General features: G+C 34.7%; 1 protein-coding gene across 1 annotated transcript in view; it reads right to left on the bottom strand.

Moving 5' to 3' along the window:
• LOC149805417 (protein phosphatase 1 regulatory subunit 21-like) overlaps nt 1–20050 on the bottom strand; it is an 87074-nt gene that overhangs the window by 48456 nt on the left and 18568 nt on the right. The window contains exons 5-10 of the mRNA XM_089949980.1: nt 17232–17396; nt 15305–15363; nt 11907–12001; nt 7836–8038; nt 7319–7420; nt 1165–1253 (exon numbers count right to left, since the gene is read on the bottom strand). Coding sequence (XP_089806106.1) covers nt 1165–1253; nt 7319–7420; nt 7836–8038; nt 11907–12001; nt 15305–15363; nt 17232–17396 — 713 coding nt within the window. The remainder of the gene's footprint in view (nt 1–1164; nt 1254–7318; nt 7421–7835; nt 8039–11906; nt 12002–15304; nt 15364–17231; nt 17397–20050) is intronic.

Genomic DNA, 20050 nt, shown 5'->3' with positions numbered 1-20050 from the left:
CTGCTTTAGCACAATTACATCTAATCTGTGTTAATTTTTAATACTGTTGATCATGTAATTGTTTAAAATACTCAATGTGGGATCCTATATTTTTTCATACAATATCTCTTCTCCAAAATTAAATGTTTTACACATTATGTTTCGTACTCTTGGAGAATTATTTTCCACATGAAAATATGATAAAGCGATTCGGATTATATAGTCCATATGTACGTCAATTAGGGGTATAAGACAAAGCTAAGGTTTTCTGGTCAAAAAGTCCGTGTTGGTATTGTCAACAGTCAGGTCAGTATCACTGTCATTACATCCAGATTTTGGCATCGTATCTTAATGTAACTTGGTCATGGTATTCCTCACATCAATCTGAGCCTCTTGAGTGAAGGCCATGTTAACCAACTTATTCGACCTTAATGACATGGTTCTTGTTTAGGCCAGCAAATATGGAATATCCCCAGCTCTAAAAGTAATAATCTAACATTATTATATGTCACATAAACTCTGGCTATGACACAAACACATAAAGATATCTCAAACAGTTTGGAATATACTGAATGTCAAGAGTTTGAGGTAGTGATGAATGGACACCATCTGTTTGTTTAAAATGGGAATAATTCTTAAAATACTGATCAAAAACGGCCCATTCTTCCACAAGGCACTTTGTCTAGTCATAACACTGGAGCATGAAAGTTTCATAACATACCTCAAATGGTTAAGAAAATGTGAAGAATAAATATAATTGTCAAACATGGGGAGATAACTCTAAATGTACTACTCTGATGATGCCAAATCTTTTCTGTGATACAAACTTGTTATTATATAAGTGTATATCAAGTTTTATGCAGATCTCTCAAACAGAATGAGAGATATTAACAAGCAATTCTGAGCAGAGAGACTCCATTTATTACAGGATGCAATGTATAGTCATGATGCAAAAGCAAACCAACTTTCATAATGATATCTCAATGGGATCAAGAAATATTGTGTAATGAAATGTGTGATGGATGGATGGACAGGTAGATAGACAAGCTAAATCAAGTGCATCTCAATCCCAACCCCCAACATTGTTTGCTGAGGGAATAACTAGAAAATGCAATTAAAGTATCTTTTTAAATTAACGTGTCATAATATTGAAGAACACTGATAAACAAAAGTTTGAGTACTAACCTGAGGAGTTGATAGGGTAATAGTTTATTCATATAAGCCACCATAGCACTGAAATTCCTAGAAAATGGCTGTAAACCTGTAGCTGTTTCCTGAAAAAGAAATTTGTGTGATAGCATCAATAAATATTGTAAGATGCTTTGCTTGGTGTTGTAGTTTGGTAGTGTAAATCACACTGCTTTCAAAAGCATACCTGAGTTAAAATTCCATGGCAAATCCCCATTCCTTTTATAGCATATTCAAAAAACACCCTCTCCACCACACCACCATCCTTAACGATAATCTCCCCCTCCCCTCCTGGATAATAAACCATGGATCACAAAATACTATATATTAGATATATAATGTATCCTTCTGTTATTACTTTATGTGTAAAGTTTGGTCAAAAAATTAAAATATGTCCATATAATTGTAAATTGTTGTATATCCTCCTCACCTGACCAACCCACTAACCACTGGACCTGTGACCCCTCTCAGATGTCACTATAATGGGCAACATATCAACAAAGTTTGGTTAATTTCCACTTCATGGTTCAAGTATCCCAAATGCAAAAACCTAGGAACAAAATGTTGCAGTTTTATGTACCATAATTACAAGATTTTCATAATATATTTCTTTGCTAATTAGCAAATCATGAACATTTATAAAGTGAACATGATATATTAATTATTACATTTACAATAACTTAAATTTGGTATATTATCATGATTGGGACCACCATTGTCTCACTTCTGTTCATGTGGGTTTGAGTCTCAGGCTTGGCCAATGTAGGTATGTGAGAAAGCTGCCAGTAGCTTGCCATGGGTTTGTGGTTCTTAGTGGGATTTTCCCAGGTTCTTCCTCCACCAATCATACTGGCCACCATGTATGGCCTATCTTGTGCTGAGAAATGGCATTAAACCCAAAACAACAACAACAACATCATGATTTACTGCATTTAACATTCTACATTCTAAAGCCTATACAAAACTGGTATTCAACAAAATGCTTTGTCTAACTTGAGCAGCAAATTCTAAGACAACATTTGAAGAACTTCAAGAAGGATTATAACAAACCTTAATATAGTATGAGATGCCAGAGACATCAATGCCATCAAAAACTGACAACTACAACAAGGTGAATTTTATGTCTCATTAAATTATTGCAGGGAATTATAGCAACACCAGTACATGTGGATCAGTCAATCAAGCACATATTTTATTTTTTGTGGACAGGCATCTTTTCTAATAATGTTTCCTACCTGAAATATTCTCAGCATGTTTTTTATTTTTTTATGTTTTTCTAATTTCATGGTGTTTGTTTTTGTAATAATATTATTATATGTTTTTTATCTTATAGGTGCTGTCTAACGTTGTAAAGCGCTTAGAGCTTCTAAAGATTAGGTGCTATACAAAGTCCTCATCATTATTGTTATTATTATCATATACTATACATATTATATTGTTGTTGTTGTTGTTGTGGGGTTTAACGCCATTTTTCAGCACACGATAGGCTATACATGGCGGCCAGTATTAATGGTGGAGGAAGAAACCGGAAAACCCTGGAAAGAACCACCGACCCACGAGAAGCTACTGGCAAGCTTTCTCACATGCCCACATTGGCTGAATCTTAGACTTGAACCGCCGCAGACAGAGGTGAGATGGCAGTGATCCGTAATGAAGAGCGCTTTAGACCACTCGGCCACTCGGGGCCCCGACATATTATATAAAGTCCTCATTATTATTATTAATATTATCTTTCCTATTCATGTGTAATATGCAAGAAAAATTAAAGGGTTTTCAAAGGTTGTTGAAATTTATATACAGATGTCCTTCATATGGCGATAACTGCAAGAGCTGGTGCTACTGTATTTAAAACAGGCATTATAAGGATTGGGGTTCTTGTGGGCTTTAATGCCATTTTTCAGCAAAAAAGACAGGCTTTACATGGTGACCTGCATTTCTGGTGAAAGATCATGGGGAAAAAACCACCAAACCGCAGGAATTACTAGCAAGCTTTCTCACATACTCACACTAGGCAAGACAAGACTCAAACTCGAGCAGACGGAGATGAGATATGTGAGTGATCTGTAAAGGCGGGCACCCTTAGACCACTCAGCAGCATTATGAAGAATGTATTAAGTGTAGCACTGAAATCTGTTGTCTATATATCAGTAATGATACATCCACTATCAACTACAGGTTAATTTTTGCCTTGAGCTCCATAATGTCCTTTATATTATGTTTACCTTGTTCCAATGTGAATTTTTATAGAAAAAATACTAAAATTACTGAGTAAACATTTTCTACAGGCAATATATGCAAGTTTTGCTCTACAATAGATTATACCACTCCGGTGGCCTTGCGGTTAGAGCGTCTGCCACAGATGCAGGAGGTCACGGGTTCGAAGCATGGTCGTGTCATACTAAAAATAGTAGTAGCAGCTGCCTTGTTTGGTGCTCAGCATTAAGAGGTTAATGTTAGGGCTGGTGTCAGGATAATGTGACTGGGTGGGACATCTTGCTACATGTCTGCGGCATGTTGCCCCAGTGCCAGACATCACTATAAACTGTCACACTGCAGATATTGAAGCAATACGACTAAAAACATGTTGAAGCTACATTAAAAATCAAAAATAGACACAAACATCCTATTTAACTCCCTAAGACAATGATCATATGTTTCTGTAAAACAATCATCTCCTATAAAAAGTGTAGCCTGCTTAAGACGCAATTTAAATCACAAAGATCGTGGTTATAGAAGGGGGCTAATTCCCTCTATGTTCCATTCTTTTGTCTGCTCACGTGTATTATGTACCAGTTAACCTGTGCTATACCGCCTCACAACATCATCATTTTATTTGGTATTGTCAACAGACAGGTTAGTCTCACTGTCATTACATCCAGATTTTGACATTGTATCTTCATGTAACTTGGTCATGGTATTCCTCACATCAATCTGAACCTCTCGAATGAAGGCCATGTTAACCAGCTTATTCAACCTTAATGACATGGTTCTTGTTTATTCGTTGAACCCAGCATTAAGGTTTCATTGTATTGGCACCTTCAATAGTAATATTGATTTATACATCAGATTTGGCAAGGACAGTACTTTGCTTCATTGAGAACCATTGCACTGGAAACAGTCACACCGAACTAGTTTCATACACAAACGGGTCTGACAGGTTAACACCAACAGTCAAATTATGCTTGCATGGTAAATCCTCAGTTGTAGGGTTCATGTTTATCAAACTTGATCAGGGTTATATTCCTAAGTTACTTGGAACTACCCACAGGGAAGTAAGGAACAGTGACCTTTTTTTCTTACACTAGGGACTTTGTTATTAACATCAATTGTTAACCTAAAAAGTTGTTTCCTGCTCCAGCTTTAAGAATGGTAACTTGATGGAAATTGATCAGAATGTTCTTTGCATCATTCTACTCCTCCTGCAGCAGTAAAAAGTGACCTAATATTCCTGTTTGACAACATTATTGTGTACTGGTTAACTTTTGAGTGAATGTCTTTTTGTCCTGGCATAAATTATATTTTATACATAGCAATACTTTGTAAATACAGTGGAACCCCACTATAACGCACAAAATTGGATCGCGTTAATATTGGTGTCGCGTTAATGTGGGGTTTTGCAGTATTTTACTTTTCTGAGAGAACAACTCACTGGCACATATACATGTATTCATGCCTATGGTATATGATGAATAGGGTATCAACACCATTTACTATTGTGCTGTTGTGGCATTCAGTTCATCTATAACGCATGTAATTCCACTGAAAAATTGCACACAGATTTACAATATTCAATATTTTTTCCCCTAATCATTGTATCTGAATTCAACGTCTAATATATAGCATAAACGTAGTATCAACACCGTTTACTTGATGTCTGATATCGTACCATTGGGGCTTCAAATTAATCCATAAAATATGTAATTCCATTGCCAAAACTGCATACATATTTAAACTATTCAATAATTTTGTCACACATTGTTATGTGTCTGAATTCAATGGAAAAAATTAACAGCAAAATTAGGTTAAGAAAGACGAAGCACGTGTACGGTTCATTACGTTACAGGATATATGAACGGTGTCTGTACAAATTTCATACTGCTAAAATTTTCTCATATGCGTTTCCGTGTACATTTATCCATTGCAAATTTCCAATAATTAATGCTTGTACGCCTATTCGTTTTAAGGACTACAACAGAATAATTACAAATCAACACATGCTTTCAGCGTACATGTAACTTTTACTTCAGATTTTGTGAATATCAAAAGAAACGTGTGATAACTACTATACTAATCATGGCGCAAAGTGCAAAGAATGATTTGCGTTTGTGAACTTGCTTTTCCATAACGATAAAATATGTTTATATAAAAAATATGATATTAATAACGAGTTCATAAACAAACACCATACCCATGTAAAACCCGAGAACTAAGTGCAGTAGGCCTGCATTGGTCACAAGTCACTTTTTAAAGAACAATGTAAAGCTGAACGCATATACAATTTCATACCCTTTCAATTTCCAGCTAATAAAGCGGGCATTAATTACTGGTCAACTGATTGCATCTAATAACACCATCAAGCCCAGCAAACATGTTGGTGGCTTTTGTTTTTTTTATGTTTATTAAATTGTGAGAATCTTTTATCAACCACCGCATTGTCTGCTGATTTTTGTGTATGCAGTTAAAGAAGAAACACATGTCGGCTATTGTTTGAGCAATGGATGTATACAGAATTAATTGAAGACAATCACAAAGACGACTTACTGGCTTTACTCATGGACCAGTAATAAGTAACATTTCTGAGAATGTTTATTTTGGCATAAGACTTCAAGAACCTGGTGAAATTGTTACATTTCAGAAGCCAAGCCACGATTGTATTATATTCGAATTCATAAGCGAATTCTTCCCCAAAATGATAATAAACGTTTTACACATTATTTCTCTTACTTTAAAAAAAGTATTTTTTCCGGGTACGAGAAAAATACACGTACATGTATTTAAAATTTCAGGAACCATGCCACAATCGTATTATATATCGTATTGTATTCAAATTCATACACAATCTCTTCCCCAAAATGATATCAATTTTTTTGAGCAAAGTGCAGAGAACGAATTGCGTTTGTGAACTTGCTTTTCCATAACGGTAAAATATTTTTATAAAAAAATAGGAAATTAATAACAAGTTCATAAGCCAACCCCATGTACATGTAAAACTCGAGAACTAAGAGTAGTAGGCCTGCAAATGTCATGAGTTACTTTTATATATTATTTTAAAACCTGAACACATGTCCAATTTCATACCCTTTCAATTTCCAGCTAATCAAGCGGACATTGTTTACTGGTCAACTGATTGCGTCTAATAACACCACCAAGCCCAGCAAACATGCTGGCGGCTTCTTTTTTTTTTACTGGATCAGTAATAAGTAACATTTCTGATAATGTTTATTTTTGGCATAACACTTTAAGAACCTGGTGATATTGTTAAATTTCAGAAGCTACGCCATGATCGTATTATATTAAAATTTATAAGCAAACTCTTCCCCCAAAATGATAATAAATGTTTTACACCCTATTTCAGGAACCACGCCACGATCATATTAAATTGGAATCCATACGCGATCTCCTCTCCATAATGATACTAATTTATTTATACACTATTTCATGTACTTTGGAAAAAAAATTTTTTTTCATGTGCGAATATACGAAATTTCAGGAGCCATGCCACAACTGCGTTATATCCAAATTTGCATTAAATCGGGGTGCATTATAGCGGGGTTCCACTGTACATCAGAATTTTTCATGCTTTATTGGGAGACTAATCTGAGAAAAATTTGTCACAGTAATCCATTTTACTTGTATAAATCAATGAGTGTTTTTGTGCAGGTGAACTATTGTGTTAAAAAAATTTTTTTTACAAACAGGAGGCATAGGACCTCAAAAGCTGGATTATTTATGAATTTAAACACATGGATGCACAGATAAATGGATGGTGTCACATGATCCCTGCCTATCTTTACAAAACGTGTGAGTATAGCAACTGCAACATTAGACAGATACTATGACACTGAGGTTAGCTTGGCTATTCCCCTGATGACTTTAGTTTTATATAGCTACTGCTGGTCCAATTCCACCTTAAAATATTCTGAAGCCTTACCAGTGTAGTTAGAGAGTCATCCTTTAAACTTTCCAAGAAGCTTCGAAGGGATTGCTCAACTGGCCGTAGGTGGATGACATTCTCATGGAGAAACTTGCAAAACTTCAAGAAAACAAAATACTTTAATTACAGTAGCAAGAGAAGTCATGTCTTACATCTTAAATGAAAGCTATAAAAATATACCCTGATAGATGAAACCATTTATCAATTAAAAATTATTGTTTTTATAGTTATTTACTTTCCTTTCTTTCTGCCTGAGAATTTCAAAGAGTTGTTTTCCTTTGGTATCATGTATTAATAGACTCCAATTGTAATTATCCAGAAATGAAAAAGAAATTTTTGCACTGTCACTTCTTGCATGACAATCAGATTTTAGAGGTCAAAAATAATTGTTTTCCTTGATTATATTTCATTACATTTCAGTTTTGGAGGTGAAGGAATAAAAGACACAATGATAAGATAAATGAAAACACTGCAAGGTTCTCTGATTTTAACAAACTGCTTCTTAGCAAATTACCTTTTCATTCACAGGACTGATAGGTTCCACTTTGCCATCACAAGGGTAGATTTTTGATCTCTGCTCTGTGTAGGTATAAAAATTTGACAATCCCTGTATCAACTCTGCTAGTAAATTTGATGCCTGACTGACCAGTTCTCTAGATCGAAGTTGGTGTCGACGGTCATGTGTCGGCAAATTCAAGCCATTTAAATCCCTATGTTCTGCAAAAAAGAGTTTTTAAATATGTGTAATATATTTGCTATGCACCTCTGCAGACCAAGGATAAAATCTCTGTTGCTGATATATGCAAGACTGACAGTCTCCTGTGGATCATCTAGTCTTCTACCTTCCGTGTGACCTGGTCTAAGAGGATTATCTGAAGTCTTCTACCTTCAGTGTGACCTGGTCTAAGAGGATTATTTGAAGTCTTCTACATTCAGTGTGACCTGGTCTAAGAGGATTATTTGGAGTCTTCTACCTTCAGTGTGACCTGGTCTAAGAGGATTATTTGAAGTCTTCTACATTCAGTGTGACCTGGTCTAAGAGGATTATTTGAAGTCTTCTACATTCAGTGTGACCTGGTCTAAGAGGATTATTTGAAGTCTTCTACCTTCAGTGTGACTTGGTCTAAGAGGATTATTTGGAGTCTTCTACCTTCAGTGTGACTTGGTGTAAGAGGATTATGAGAAGTCTTCTACCTTCAGTGTGACTTGGTGTAAGAGGATTATTTGAAGTCTTCTACCTTCAGTGTGACTTGGTCTAAGAGGATTATTTGGAGTCTTCTACCTTCAGTGTGACTTGGTGTAAGAGGATTATTTGGAGTCTTCTACCTTCAGTGTGACTTGGTGTAAGTGGATTATTTGGGGTCTTCTACCTTCAGTGTGACCTGGTCTAAGAGGATTATTTGGAGTCTTCTGCATTCAGTGTGACCTGGTGTAAGTAGATCATCTAGAGTCTTCTACCTTCAGTGTGACTTGGTTTAAAATCAGAGTTGCAGAGAATACATAATAAAACTTGTTCTAACTTTCCATGTGACTCAAGTACAACCAATTGATAAGAAAAATCTTTAGGAAACATTATGGTGAATGATTAAATTTGTCTTGAAACCAAAAGAAGATTTAAAGGAAAAATTCAATGAAACTTTTCACAGTTTATTATTTGATAGATATAGATTTTATAATTATGGAAAATGTAAATGAAATTTGAGAAATCTTGCATCTGTGAAATCTAGCATATCTACCATGTATTTTGGCACTACCAAATGGCACAGGTAGAATGAACGACATGGAGTGTGTGTGATTTCGATTTTTAAAGTAGCTTTAAAAAAATTTCAGTCATATCGCTATGATATCTGCAGTGTAACAGTTTATAGTGATGTCTTGCATTGGGGCATCATGCTGCAGACATGTAGCATGATGTCACACCCAGTCACATTATCCTGACACCAGACCAATCAGTCCCAACACTAACCTCTTAATGCTGAGTGCCTAGTGAGGTAGCTGTTAGTACAATTTTTTAAAAAAGTCTTTGGTATGACTCAACTGGGGTTCAAACCTCTGACCTCCAGCATCCGAGGCAGACACTCTAATGATATGGAAGCATCTGATGATCTCCAATCAGTCCATTGATTAGTTTGTGTTTACTGCAGTGCTATATATATTACAGCAAGGAATGTTGTTAGAATCAAATATTTTCATAAAATAAAAAAATGTAACCATATTAACTTAAAGTGATATTTATATTTAATTGAAATGTGCCATTTTGACAATGATGACTTAAGCTTGTGAAGATTCCTGATTCTGAAGTGAAAGTGTAAAAGACAATTCTGGAAAAAAGTTTGAAAACAGAAAAATCATGTTTTATCTGGACTAAAAATTAAATGCATCGGTTTGTATTATAGCTTCAAAATCAGAAATTTCTGACTAGTAAATAGTTATACACCAAACCCTCGATAAAACTAGCACACAACAGGATCCACAAACATATACTGAACTATAAGCAAGGCGCAAGTTACAGAGGGACCTCCAAATTTTTTAAAAATCGCTTTGACATCGTGAAAACTGTGGGGGGAGGGGAGCAGCATTGGGGAACTGGGCTATTTAATGACAGAATCCTCATTTTAAAACACGTCGATAATAATTTTTAGTAACGCACTTTTTCTAATGAAGTTGTTTACTATAATGTTTAAATAATTTATTTTCAAAATGTCCAACATATGAAAGATTGTTGCAACTGGTTTCAACAACCATCATGTGTACACGAAAAATCTGAGTATTACATCACTGCTTTTTGTTTTCTTGACGAGTCTGGTTCCTGTAGTGGTGTGTAATAGTATCCTGCCAAATCGGGAGTCCACATAGCAGAGAACTAGACAACTGTTGACACACTGCCAAATAAGATTCCTTTTTTTACAAAAACACGTGACATTTATTTCATGAGACAATTGTCTAAGTCAAAACTCAATTTTTGTATTGTTCAATTAGTACAATACTGATGTTGTGATTTCACTGGAAGTAATAATGAAACTTCTTATAATCCTTCAGGATATCTCTAAGTGCCAGTTCAAGAATTCTCTGAAACTTGCTTGCCCACAATGTTCCATATCTGTGAAATCAAGCTCTTTTCTTTATACAAAGTATTCATTTCTCTTCTCTGCCTTGTCATCTTTGATCACAGTTACGAAAGAGTTGGTTAATTTAAGGTAGTTTATGTTACATACACAATAACATTTATAAGTGTTCGATTGATCAAATGAAGTGAATTCAACCTGACATATTACTGGGCAACTAGATTTTAAGTTTGTAGGATTTTCATGCCTTTTAACAGTTCTTTCATTCCACCTCCTTCATTTGATTCAAAAGACATAATTAACATGATAATATAAAAGGAGGCCAGCTTTTAATTCAGTGCAACAATACAACAAATACTTCCGCAAGTCAGTTATCAAAACACAGTTGGCACTTAATTAGGATCTCAGAGAAAAGCTTGTGGACATAGCTGTTATGGTAGATTGATGCATTTTACATTTAATTACATGAGGACACACTGCAATTATGACAATTACACTTAAAATGAACTGAAAGATAGAACTAGAACACAAATTTCAATTGATAAAAAAATTATTTAATTTGTATTTATTTACTGAAGTACTGCCTCCACTCGGAGTAAGTGACATTTCCATTGATCAAAATTTCCTTACATCATTAATTGTGGTGTACATGGAATGTCGTTTGGAAAGAAAATGTAAAAAAACTGTATGACCCATTTTTAAATTTTATATTTCATAGTGCTGATTAAAATTTCCAGGTCCTATGTACTGTTTTTTACGATAAAATGAGTGATACATCAAAGTTTCTGTTACCAATTTTGAGTGCGATTTTCTTCAAGTTCAACAAATAGGGATCAATTTTAGGGGTATTTTCTGGCTTAAAAATGTGATCCACGCCTAACCCCACATTGTAAGCAGGTTCACGAGTTATAAGGGCCCGAGTTATCGAGGGAGTGGTGTACTATGTTTCTTATGTTCTACATGGAAGAACTGTAATTTAACAAAATTTAACCAAAAGTACTTGTAGCCATTGCAAACCAACCAACCTTGTGACATCACAGACAAGCTCTAATGCGGCCAATACTGCTGTGATACTACACTACATTCAAACAATTTATTTGATTAGAAATACAAAAAATTCTGTTCAGGTGCAGAGACTATTGAAAAGATGTATCCTACTACATAAGTAATACAATAAAATGCAATGTGGACTTTCTATTTATTTAAAGCAAATCTGAAGTTCAAACATTACATTTCAATGGATTTTTAAGGAGATATTTTACACAGGCTATGAATTTATCAGAAATAAATTTAACTATTGTTCCTAATATTAAGTTAATACTTTGTATTCACAACATAATATAAACACCACAAATTTGGTAAAATTTCCTTGAATTCTTCTTTACATCTGATACAAAAGTTCTATTAAATGACAATTACTCAATTACATTCCAAAAAAAGTCCAATGTTTAAATGGCTGTAAAAGAAAATGAAGTAAAAAACAGCATCCTCTTGAAATAAATCATGTATACGGTACATACTTGTATCTATAAATGGCAATTTGTCTGCTATTAATTTATTTGCTGCATTCAACTGAGCTTTCAGATCCTGATGAACTGCTTGTAACTTTTCTTCCCTGCAAAAGAAAGGGAAGTGCTTTTATAACATAAAAATAAAATTAATACAAAATAAAAAAAAGACAATCAAATCTGGTTGTTGAAAAATGGTTGTCAGTATGCAAGGCATGAGTGACTGGTGATGTATGCCCATAGAAAAAGAGATATCACCTGTACTTCAGTGATAAATTTATTACACTACAAAGTCACAGTGACCTACATTTGGTTAGTTATACTGGAAAATGGCCAATAATGGAACCACATATGAAGTGTGGTAAGTGTAATATTATGAGTGTCAACAATACGGGTACATTCATGTGCAGAGTGACAAAAAACACAATAGCATAATCAGGGTCCCTTGAAAAAATGATTCTCTACTGGCTGAAAAGAATTTCCTGGAATCCAAGATACTGTGTATTCACTACTTTTTATGGGGTATCAACTTTTGTAGATTTCATCATTGCTACAAACCCCAAATGTAAATACCCAAGGAACAATGAGTCTGCTGAGGAAATAAGAGGACTCCTTCCACTACACCAAATTTCCAATGAAAAGACCATTTTCATGAGAAACTATACCTATGAACATAAATGATACAAAGTAAGTCTGTTTCTTCAGTCCTTTCATTATATTTAACTGCTGATTACTGAAACCATCAACAATATTCTAGAGAAACTAAAATGTAAAGCATCAAATTTAGTAACAAAACTATCTTCTTACATGTCAAAGCTAATATATTCAAAAGATACCTGCCGGTACACTACAAAATTTTATATCATGGTCTTTTTTATTGTATCATGGCCTTTGACCTTTAACAGGATATCATGGACAAAAAATCATTTATCTCAACTCAGTGTCACTATATGTCAGAGGTATCCAACATTTTTGTGTGAGGGGTCACATTGCAACTATTTTCTCACTCAAGAGGCCATTTATAAACTGGGTCTACAATTTCCCCTACCAGTCAGCATATCAAATAGCATTAGTACTATCAGTAGCAGCAGTATTATTTTTTATTATTTCTTGCATATTATTAGTGTGCTATCCTGATACATGTATTTAGTGTAGCGATTTAGCAAAAATGAAAATAACAAAATAATAACATAAAATGTTCCACACAAGATCAATATATTCTCACTGTAATCCCTCATGTACATTACATCATCCCTGATTCTCCTATGATCACTGTCATTGCCAACCATTAGATCAATTTGCATCCAAACTTTAACTATGATTGGAAAACACTGGACTGACATTTTGTTAGGCCAGCTTATGTAATTAGGCATGAAAACAGGTGTTCACACATCAAACAATTGATAGATTAAGCAAGAGACCTCTGATGATTAGGAAATGAAAAGAAACTTTCCGCAGCTGTTGATTAAGGTAATATACCTTTATATGTACCATACCTTGCTCATCCAACAAAAGAAGTTTAATCTGCATACTTGAGGGGCACCTGAGTGGCCGAGTGGTCTAAAGCGCTCACCATTACGGATCACTGCCATCTCACCTCTGCGTGAGTTCGAGTCTCAGGCTCGGCTAACGTTGGTATGTGAGAAAGCCTGCCAGTAGCTTCTCGTGGGTCGGTGGTTCTTCCCGGGCTTTTCCAGGGTTCTTCCTCCACCAATTATACTGGCAGCTATGTATAGCCTATCTTGTGCTGCAAAATGGCATTAAACCCTACAACAACAACATACTTGAAGTGGTCACAGCTGATATGCTCCCGTGACCACAGAAGGCAGGGTGAAACCACTGCTTGGTTAAGAAACACATGGCCACTGACTCCTGATGACCGGTGACCACTGATTACATATTTATATTGGAAATGTGCTGGTGGGAAATTAGAATGTCTATTGTGACTAGGTAACCATTGAACTCAGCTGACCATTAGGACAGGTTTGATAGAACATAACAATATTTTCAAGATGGCTACCACGATGCCATATCGGAGGTCTGATCGGCACTACTGTCATTTAGTAGAAACTATATATATATATATATAGATATATATATATATATATATATATATATATATATATATATATATATATATATATATATATATATATATATATATCATAAAAGCCATTTAATTAAGCCCTCATTATGCCATGACATTCATCTAGAATGATGCAATCTGATTTACAGATGGCCACAATGACCAAGAAACTGAAAGTCTAATTTAGCAACATTTTCAACTAGACATCATAAGACGTCATTTAGTAAAAAATACACATTACCACAACCAATCTGCCACACTGGTGACCACACTGAATGTCAGATCAGAATCATTCTGAATTACAATAAACCAGACATCATGAGTCTTTTAGTGAAAACTGCATCTTGATATGACAATCTGTTTAGAAAACAATGCAACAAGAAGAGTTTTAGGACAGCCACCACATCATCCATGCTGGTTGTTGGATCAGTACCAACTTTATTTAGGACCAACTAGACATCAAAGGATATCTTTTAGTGAAAACTCCATGTCAACAGCATCATCCATTCTAGAAGAATAGCAATAACACGATTTTCAAGATGGCCACCATGGCAGCCATATTGGATTTAATATCAGCAACGTTTTCATTCAAGACCAACCAGACAGCATAATAAGTCTTTGGGTTAATACCCTGCATATCCATTTAAAAGTAGTAGTGATTATGATATTTTGGATGTTCAACTGGCAAGATACTTGTTTATGACCAAGTAGATATTGTAAAAAGTCTTAGAGTGAAAAATCCATGTTCATATAACCATTCATTCAGGAGAAGTGATAGCAAGATTTCCAAGATGGCCATATTGCATGTCAAAGGATCAACAGCATTTTCATTGGGGACCAAACAGACATCTTAAAAAGTCTTTTATTGAAAACTACATGTGAATATAAATATCTATTCTGGAGAAGTAATGTAAAATAGATTTTCAATATGCTTGATACGGTGGCCATATTGAACGTCAGACTGGCAGCATTTACAATTAGAACTAACTAGACATCATATGGTCTTTCAGTGAAAACTTTTGCTGACATAACCATCCATTCAGGAGGAAAATGAAAACAAGATTATCAAGATGTAGGATTTTATTTTATCTTGAGTAATCAGACATTTATGTGTATATGATGTTATGTGTGTGTTGAGGAGAAAGAGACAAAAAGAGAGAGATGAAAAATGAGTAAATGCAGAGCAAGAAAAATAATAATGATAATTGACATAAAACATATTTCTCAGAATGTCAAAAATCTCTATGCATCACGTAACAATGGCTATACTTTTAAAAGCATCCATGTAAAGCAAGAGTTGCTGTAGAGATATAAAAGTGCTTACGCCAATTCAGCTCTGGATCTGTAACTTCTGATTTCAAAGTCTAAACTTTGCAGTTTGACCTAAAGATAAATATCAAAAAATATATCATGAACTGAATTTAATTAAAATACTATTTTTAAAAATATCTATTAACATTCAAATTAAAGAAAGTAACCAAATACATTCAATAACTGTAAAAATATGTTCCCTTTTTATATGGCCACCCCTTCAACAGCAGGAAAGTAGCCTTATTGGCATTTCTAGACAGGGATCTAGTCATTACTTCTCAGCATATATATATCTATAGTCACTACCTCTCATTATAAGTATCTCAAGTCACTACCTCTCATTATAAGTGTATCTAGTCACTACCTCTCAGCATAAGTGTCTCTAGTCACTACCTCTCATTTAAGTGCCTCTGGTCACTACCTCTCATTGTAACTGTCTCTAGTCACTACCTCTCATTATAAGTGTATCTAGTCACTACAATACCTCTCAGCATAAGTGTCTCTAGTCACTACCTCTCATTATAAGCGCCTCTGGTCACTACTTCTCATTATAACTGTCTCTAGTCACTACCTCTCATTATAACTGTCTCTAGCCACTACCTCTTGCTATAACTATCTCAAGTCACTACCTCTCATGATAAGTGTCTCTAGTCAACCTTTCATTATAAGTGCCTCTAGTCACTACCTCTCATTATAAGTGCCTCTGGTCTCTACCTCTCATTATAATTGTCTCTAGTCACTACCATTCAATTGTTTCTAGTCACTACCTCTCATTATAATTGTCTCTAGTCACTACCTCTCATGATAAGTGTCTCTAGTCACTACCTCTCACGATAAGTGTCTCTAGTCAACCTTTCATTATAAGTGCCTCTAGTCACTACCTCCCATTATAAGTGCCTCTGGTCATTACCTGTCATTATAATTGTCTCTAGTCACTACCATTCAATATAATTGTTTCTAGTCAATACCTCTCATTATAAGTTCTCTAGTCACTACCTCTAATTTTAAATGCCTCTGGTCACTACCTCTCATTATAATTGTCTCAAGTCACTTTTTCTCATTATACTTGTCTCTAGTCACTACCTCTCATTATAACTGTCTCTAGTCACTATTTCTCATTATAAGTGCCTCTGATCACTACCTCTCATTATAATTGTCTCTAGTCACTACCTCTCATTATAATTGTCTCTAGTCACTACCTCTCATTATAATTGTCTCTAGTCACTACCTCTCAATATAATTGTCTCTAGTCATTACCTCTCATGATAAGTGTCTCTAGTCAACCTTTCATTATAAGTGCCTCTAGTCACTACCTCTCATTATAATTGTCTCTAGTCACTACCTCTCATTATAACTGTCTCAAGTCACTACATCTCATTATAATTGTGTCTAGTCACTACCTCTCATTATAAGTGCCTCTGGTCATGACCTCTCAGTATACATGTTTCAAGTCATTACTTCTCTGCACAAGGGTCTTAATTCATAACAAGTGAATCCTAATTAATGGGACATCTCTCAAAACCTTTTTATTTTGCAGGAACAGAATATAGTCTAGGCAAAATAAACAAATCAGCAACATAATTTTGAGGAATAAAGCAATCTATCAAAATGATTAAGCATTCTACATCCAGTCATGGACTTTGATACAAATAAATTGACATACCACAAAAAACGGAAGTTTACCCAGATTAAATCAGGATTCAATGAAGATGAAGGATTTTTTTAAATTTTCTGTTTTGATTCTATATTTACAAAGTTTCAATTCTTCAAGAAGCTTTACGCAAGATATCTGATTGAGAACTTTTAATTTTGATTATTACTTTAATACTAAAAATGTTATGGTGTGATGCAAAGAATTTGTATTTAACCATGGACCCCTAAATGCTAATTCTACAGCATTAACCATTATGTCATACTGCCCTTGTAGACTGAACTATTACCTCTAACATGGCCTTCTCCTCTTGTAGCTTGTCAATTTGAGCCTTGCTCTTTTGCTGAGAGGACTGCAGCACCTGCTCATGCTGGGTGTGATCTTGTTCAAAACGTGATAACTTCTCCTTGAGCTCCTGAATTTGGGCTTGGGAGGTCATCTCATTTTCATGGACCTAAGAAAAAACAGCAATGTGTCCATGAGTCACTTTGGACTCAAAATTTTGGGCTTCTCCCTCATGTGATGGGAAAACATGAACAAGTGATTTAAGAGGTCAAATTATGTAATGGCAAAATATGTTTATCTCCAACTAGTGTTTCACTGACTCTGCAAGCATTATTAAAATGATTCAATGATTCTGCAAGCATTATTAAAATACTCAAAATAACCATTATACTTCATGAACTATTAAAAACTTTCCATCTTTTACCTTGTATCAAAAGAACTGGTGCTCTTCTGTCTGAAAAGAATTTCCAGGAATTCAAGATACAACCATTTATCCATTTATTCTTTTAAACTACTGTGTTAAAACCATCCCTGATAATTGTTAATAATCAGAGTTTCAAATTAGCCACTGTGGCAGCCATCTGGAGAAAAAAGATTGGCACCATTTCACTTAGGACAAACTAGACTTTTAGTGAAAAATTCCATGATGATATGACCATCCATTCTAGTTAATTTGTGTTAGGATTTTAAATATATTCATCATGACAGCCATATTTGAGGTCAGATCAGCACCATTTTCACTAAGAACTAACTAGATACAATAATTAGTCTTCTGGTGAAAACCCAATGTCAACATGAATTACTATTTAAAAATCATAATTAATCTCCTGATGAAAACCCAATGTCAACATGAACTACCATTTAAAAATCATAATTAGTCTCCTGGTGAAAACCTAATGTCAACATCAACTACCATTTAAAAATCATAATTAGTCTCCTGGTGAAAACCTAATGTCAACATGAACTACAATTTAAAAATCATAATTAGTCTCCTCATGAAAAAACAGGAAAAGCAATAACAACATTTTCAAGATGATCATGAAGGTGGCCATACAGGATGATAGATTGGCACCATTTTGATTTAGTATAAACTAGATAACATAATAAGTCTTCCAGCAAAAACCCAATGTTGATACAACTTTCCATCTAAGAGAAGAAGTGATAAGATGGTAGCTGCAGTAGCCATACTGGATATCAGGTTTTAAGTTAAGACAAAACGGACATCATAAGAAGCCTGCCAGTGAAAGACCTCTGCTGATATGACTTTCTGTTTAAGAGTATCAATAATACAATTTTTAAGCTGGTAGCTGTGGTGGCCATACTGTATGTCAGACTGGCACAATTTTCATTTAAGTCCATCTACACATGATAAAAAGGTCTTTTAGTGATAACCCCATGCCAATATGACCAGCAATTCAGAAGCAGTTGCAAGATTTTCGCAATGGCCACTGTGTCAGCCATATTTGATGTCCAGGTGGCACCTATTTCACTTAGCACCAAATAGACACCATGTCTTCTGGCAAACACTCCATACCAATGACTTTTCATTCAGGAGTAGTACTGATAACAAGATTTTCAAGATGGCTGCCATGGTGGCCATACAGAATGCCCAATGCCTAGGATCCCTTTGATTTCAGATCAGGCCCCTCCAGTATTCTAAGTGGAATACCTGATAAAAATTTAATCTCATTGATAAAATGTGGAATTTTATTTTAAAGTTGTTGAAGGAATAGTAAATTATTAACACTTATCCCCATGTACGCCCATTACCCATATGAAGATAATCTACTTACCATACTTCTGTCAAAAGCTGTAAACTTTGAGTACAAAGTATAGTAGGGAACTGATTGCCTGTGTTACCTATAATTAATGCTCACTTGGCTTTAGCATACATGTGATTCATCAAAAAAATAAAAATTTTAAGACCATCTACTGCAATACCATTTCAGAGCTAAAATCAAGCACTTTTGAAACTTAACTAATTTTTTCTTTAAATGTAAAATTGAAGAAAAAAAAAAACCAAAAGCAATACTTTTACACTTTCTATCCAAGCATTCCAAAAACAAGTTAGAGGTGGTCAACTGAGGACCAAAACTGAAAAAACTGTCAAGCAGTCATTGTGACTGGTGCAGTACTAAGAGACAGAGTAATCAGGTTAAAGCTAACATGTGTACACAACAAGCTGTTAATTGTTTACCTTATTGTTGTAATGTTACATGACATATCCCAGCTCCAAGAACAGGCAAAATAAATCCTGTGTTTGTTTTTAAAATTGAATTTATTGTGCAAAAGAAACATGACATATTATAAAATAAATAATGACATTTTGTTTTATTTCTCATACAGGACAAAGGTCACATTTTCTACAGCTTCTGAAACAAAAATCGCCAAGGTCTTCTCACTGCAAAATCGTACCACCAGCACACTTAGAAAAAATCTATTGAACTGACTGATTTTTGTCACTAACACACTGCTTGTACTACAATGTTTAAACTAAGACCAATTTAAAATGAACAATAGGATGTGTGACAAATGTCACATTTCCTATAGTTTCTGAGACAAAAATCACAAAACTCTTCTCACTGCTAAATTGTACCACCAGCACCCTTCAGAAAGTATCTATTGGACTGACTGATGTTTATCACTAACATATTGCTTATACTACAATGTTTATACTAACACTTATTTAAACTGACCAATAGGATGTGTGATGTGATCTGTATTTTTAACGTAGCTTTAACAATTTTTCAGTCATATCGCTACGATGTCTGCAGTGTGACAGCTTATAGTGATGTCTAGCACTGGGGCATCATGCCGCAGACA

Source organism: Sinohyriopsis cumingii, chromosome 2 (assembly GCF_028554795.1).
Source record: "Sinohyriopsis cumingii isolate HCF-2022 chromosome 2, ASM2855479v2, whole genome shotgun sequence".
Lineage (NCBI taxonomy): Eukaryota > Metazoa > Mollusca > Bivalvia > Unionida > Unionidae > Sinohyriopsis > Sinohyriopsis cumingii.
The sequence above is the reverse complement of the archived record's forward strand: the minus strand, read 5'-3'. Positions and strand labels throughout refer to the sequence as shown.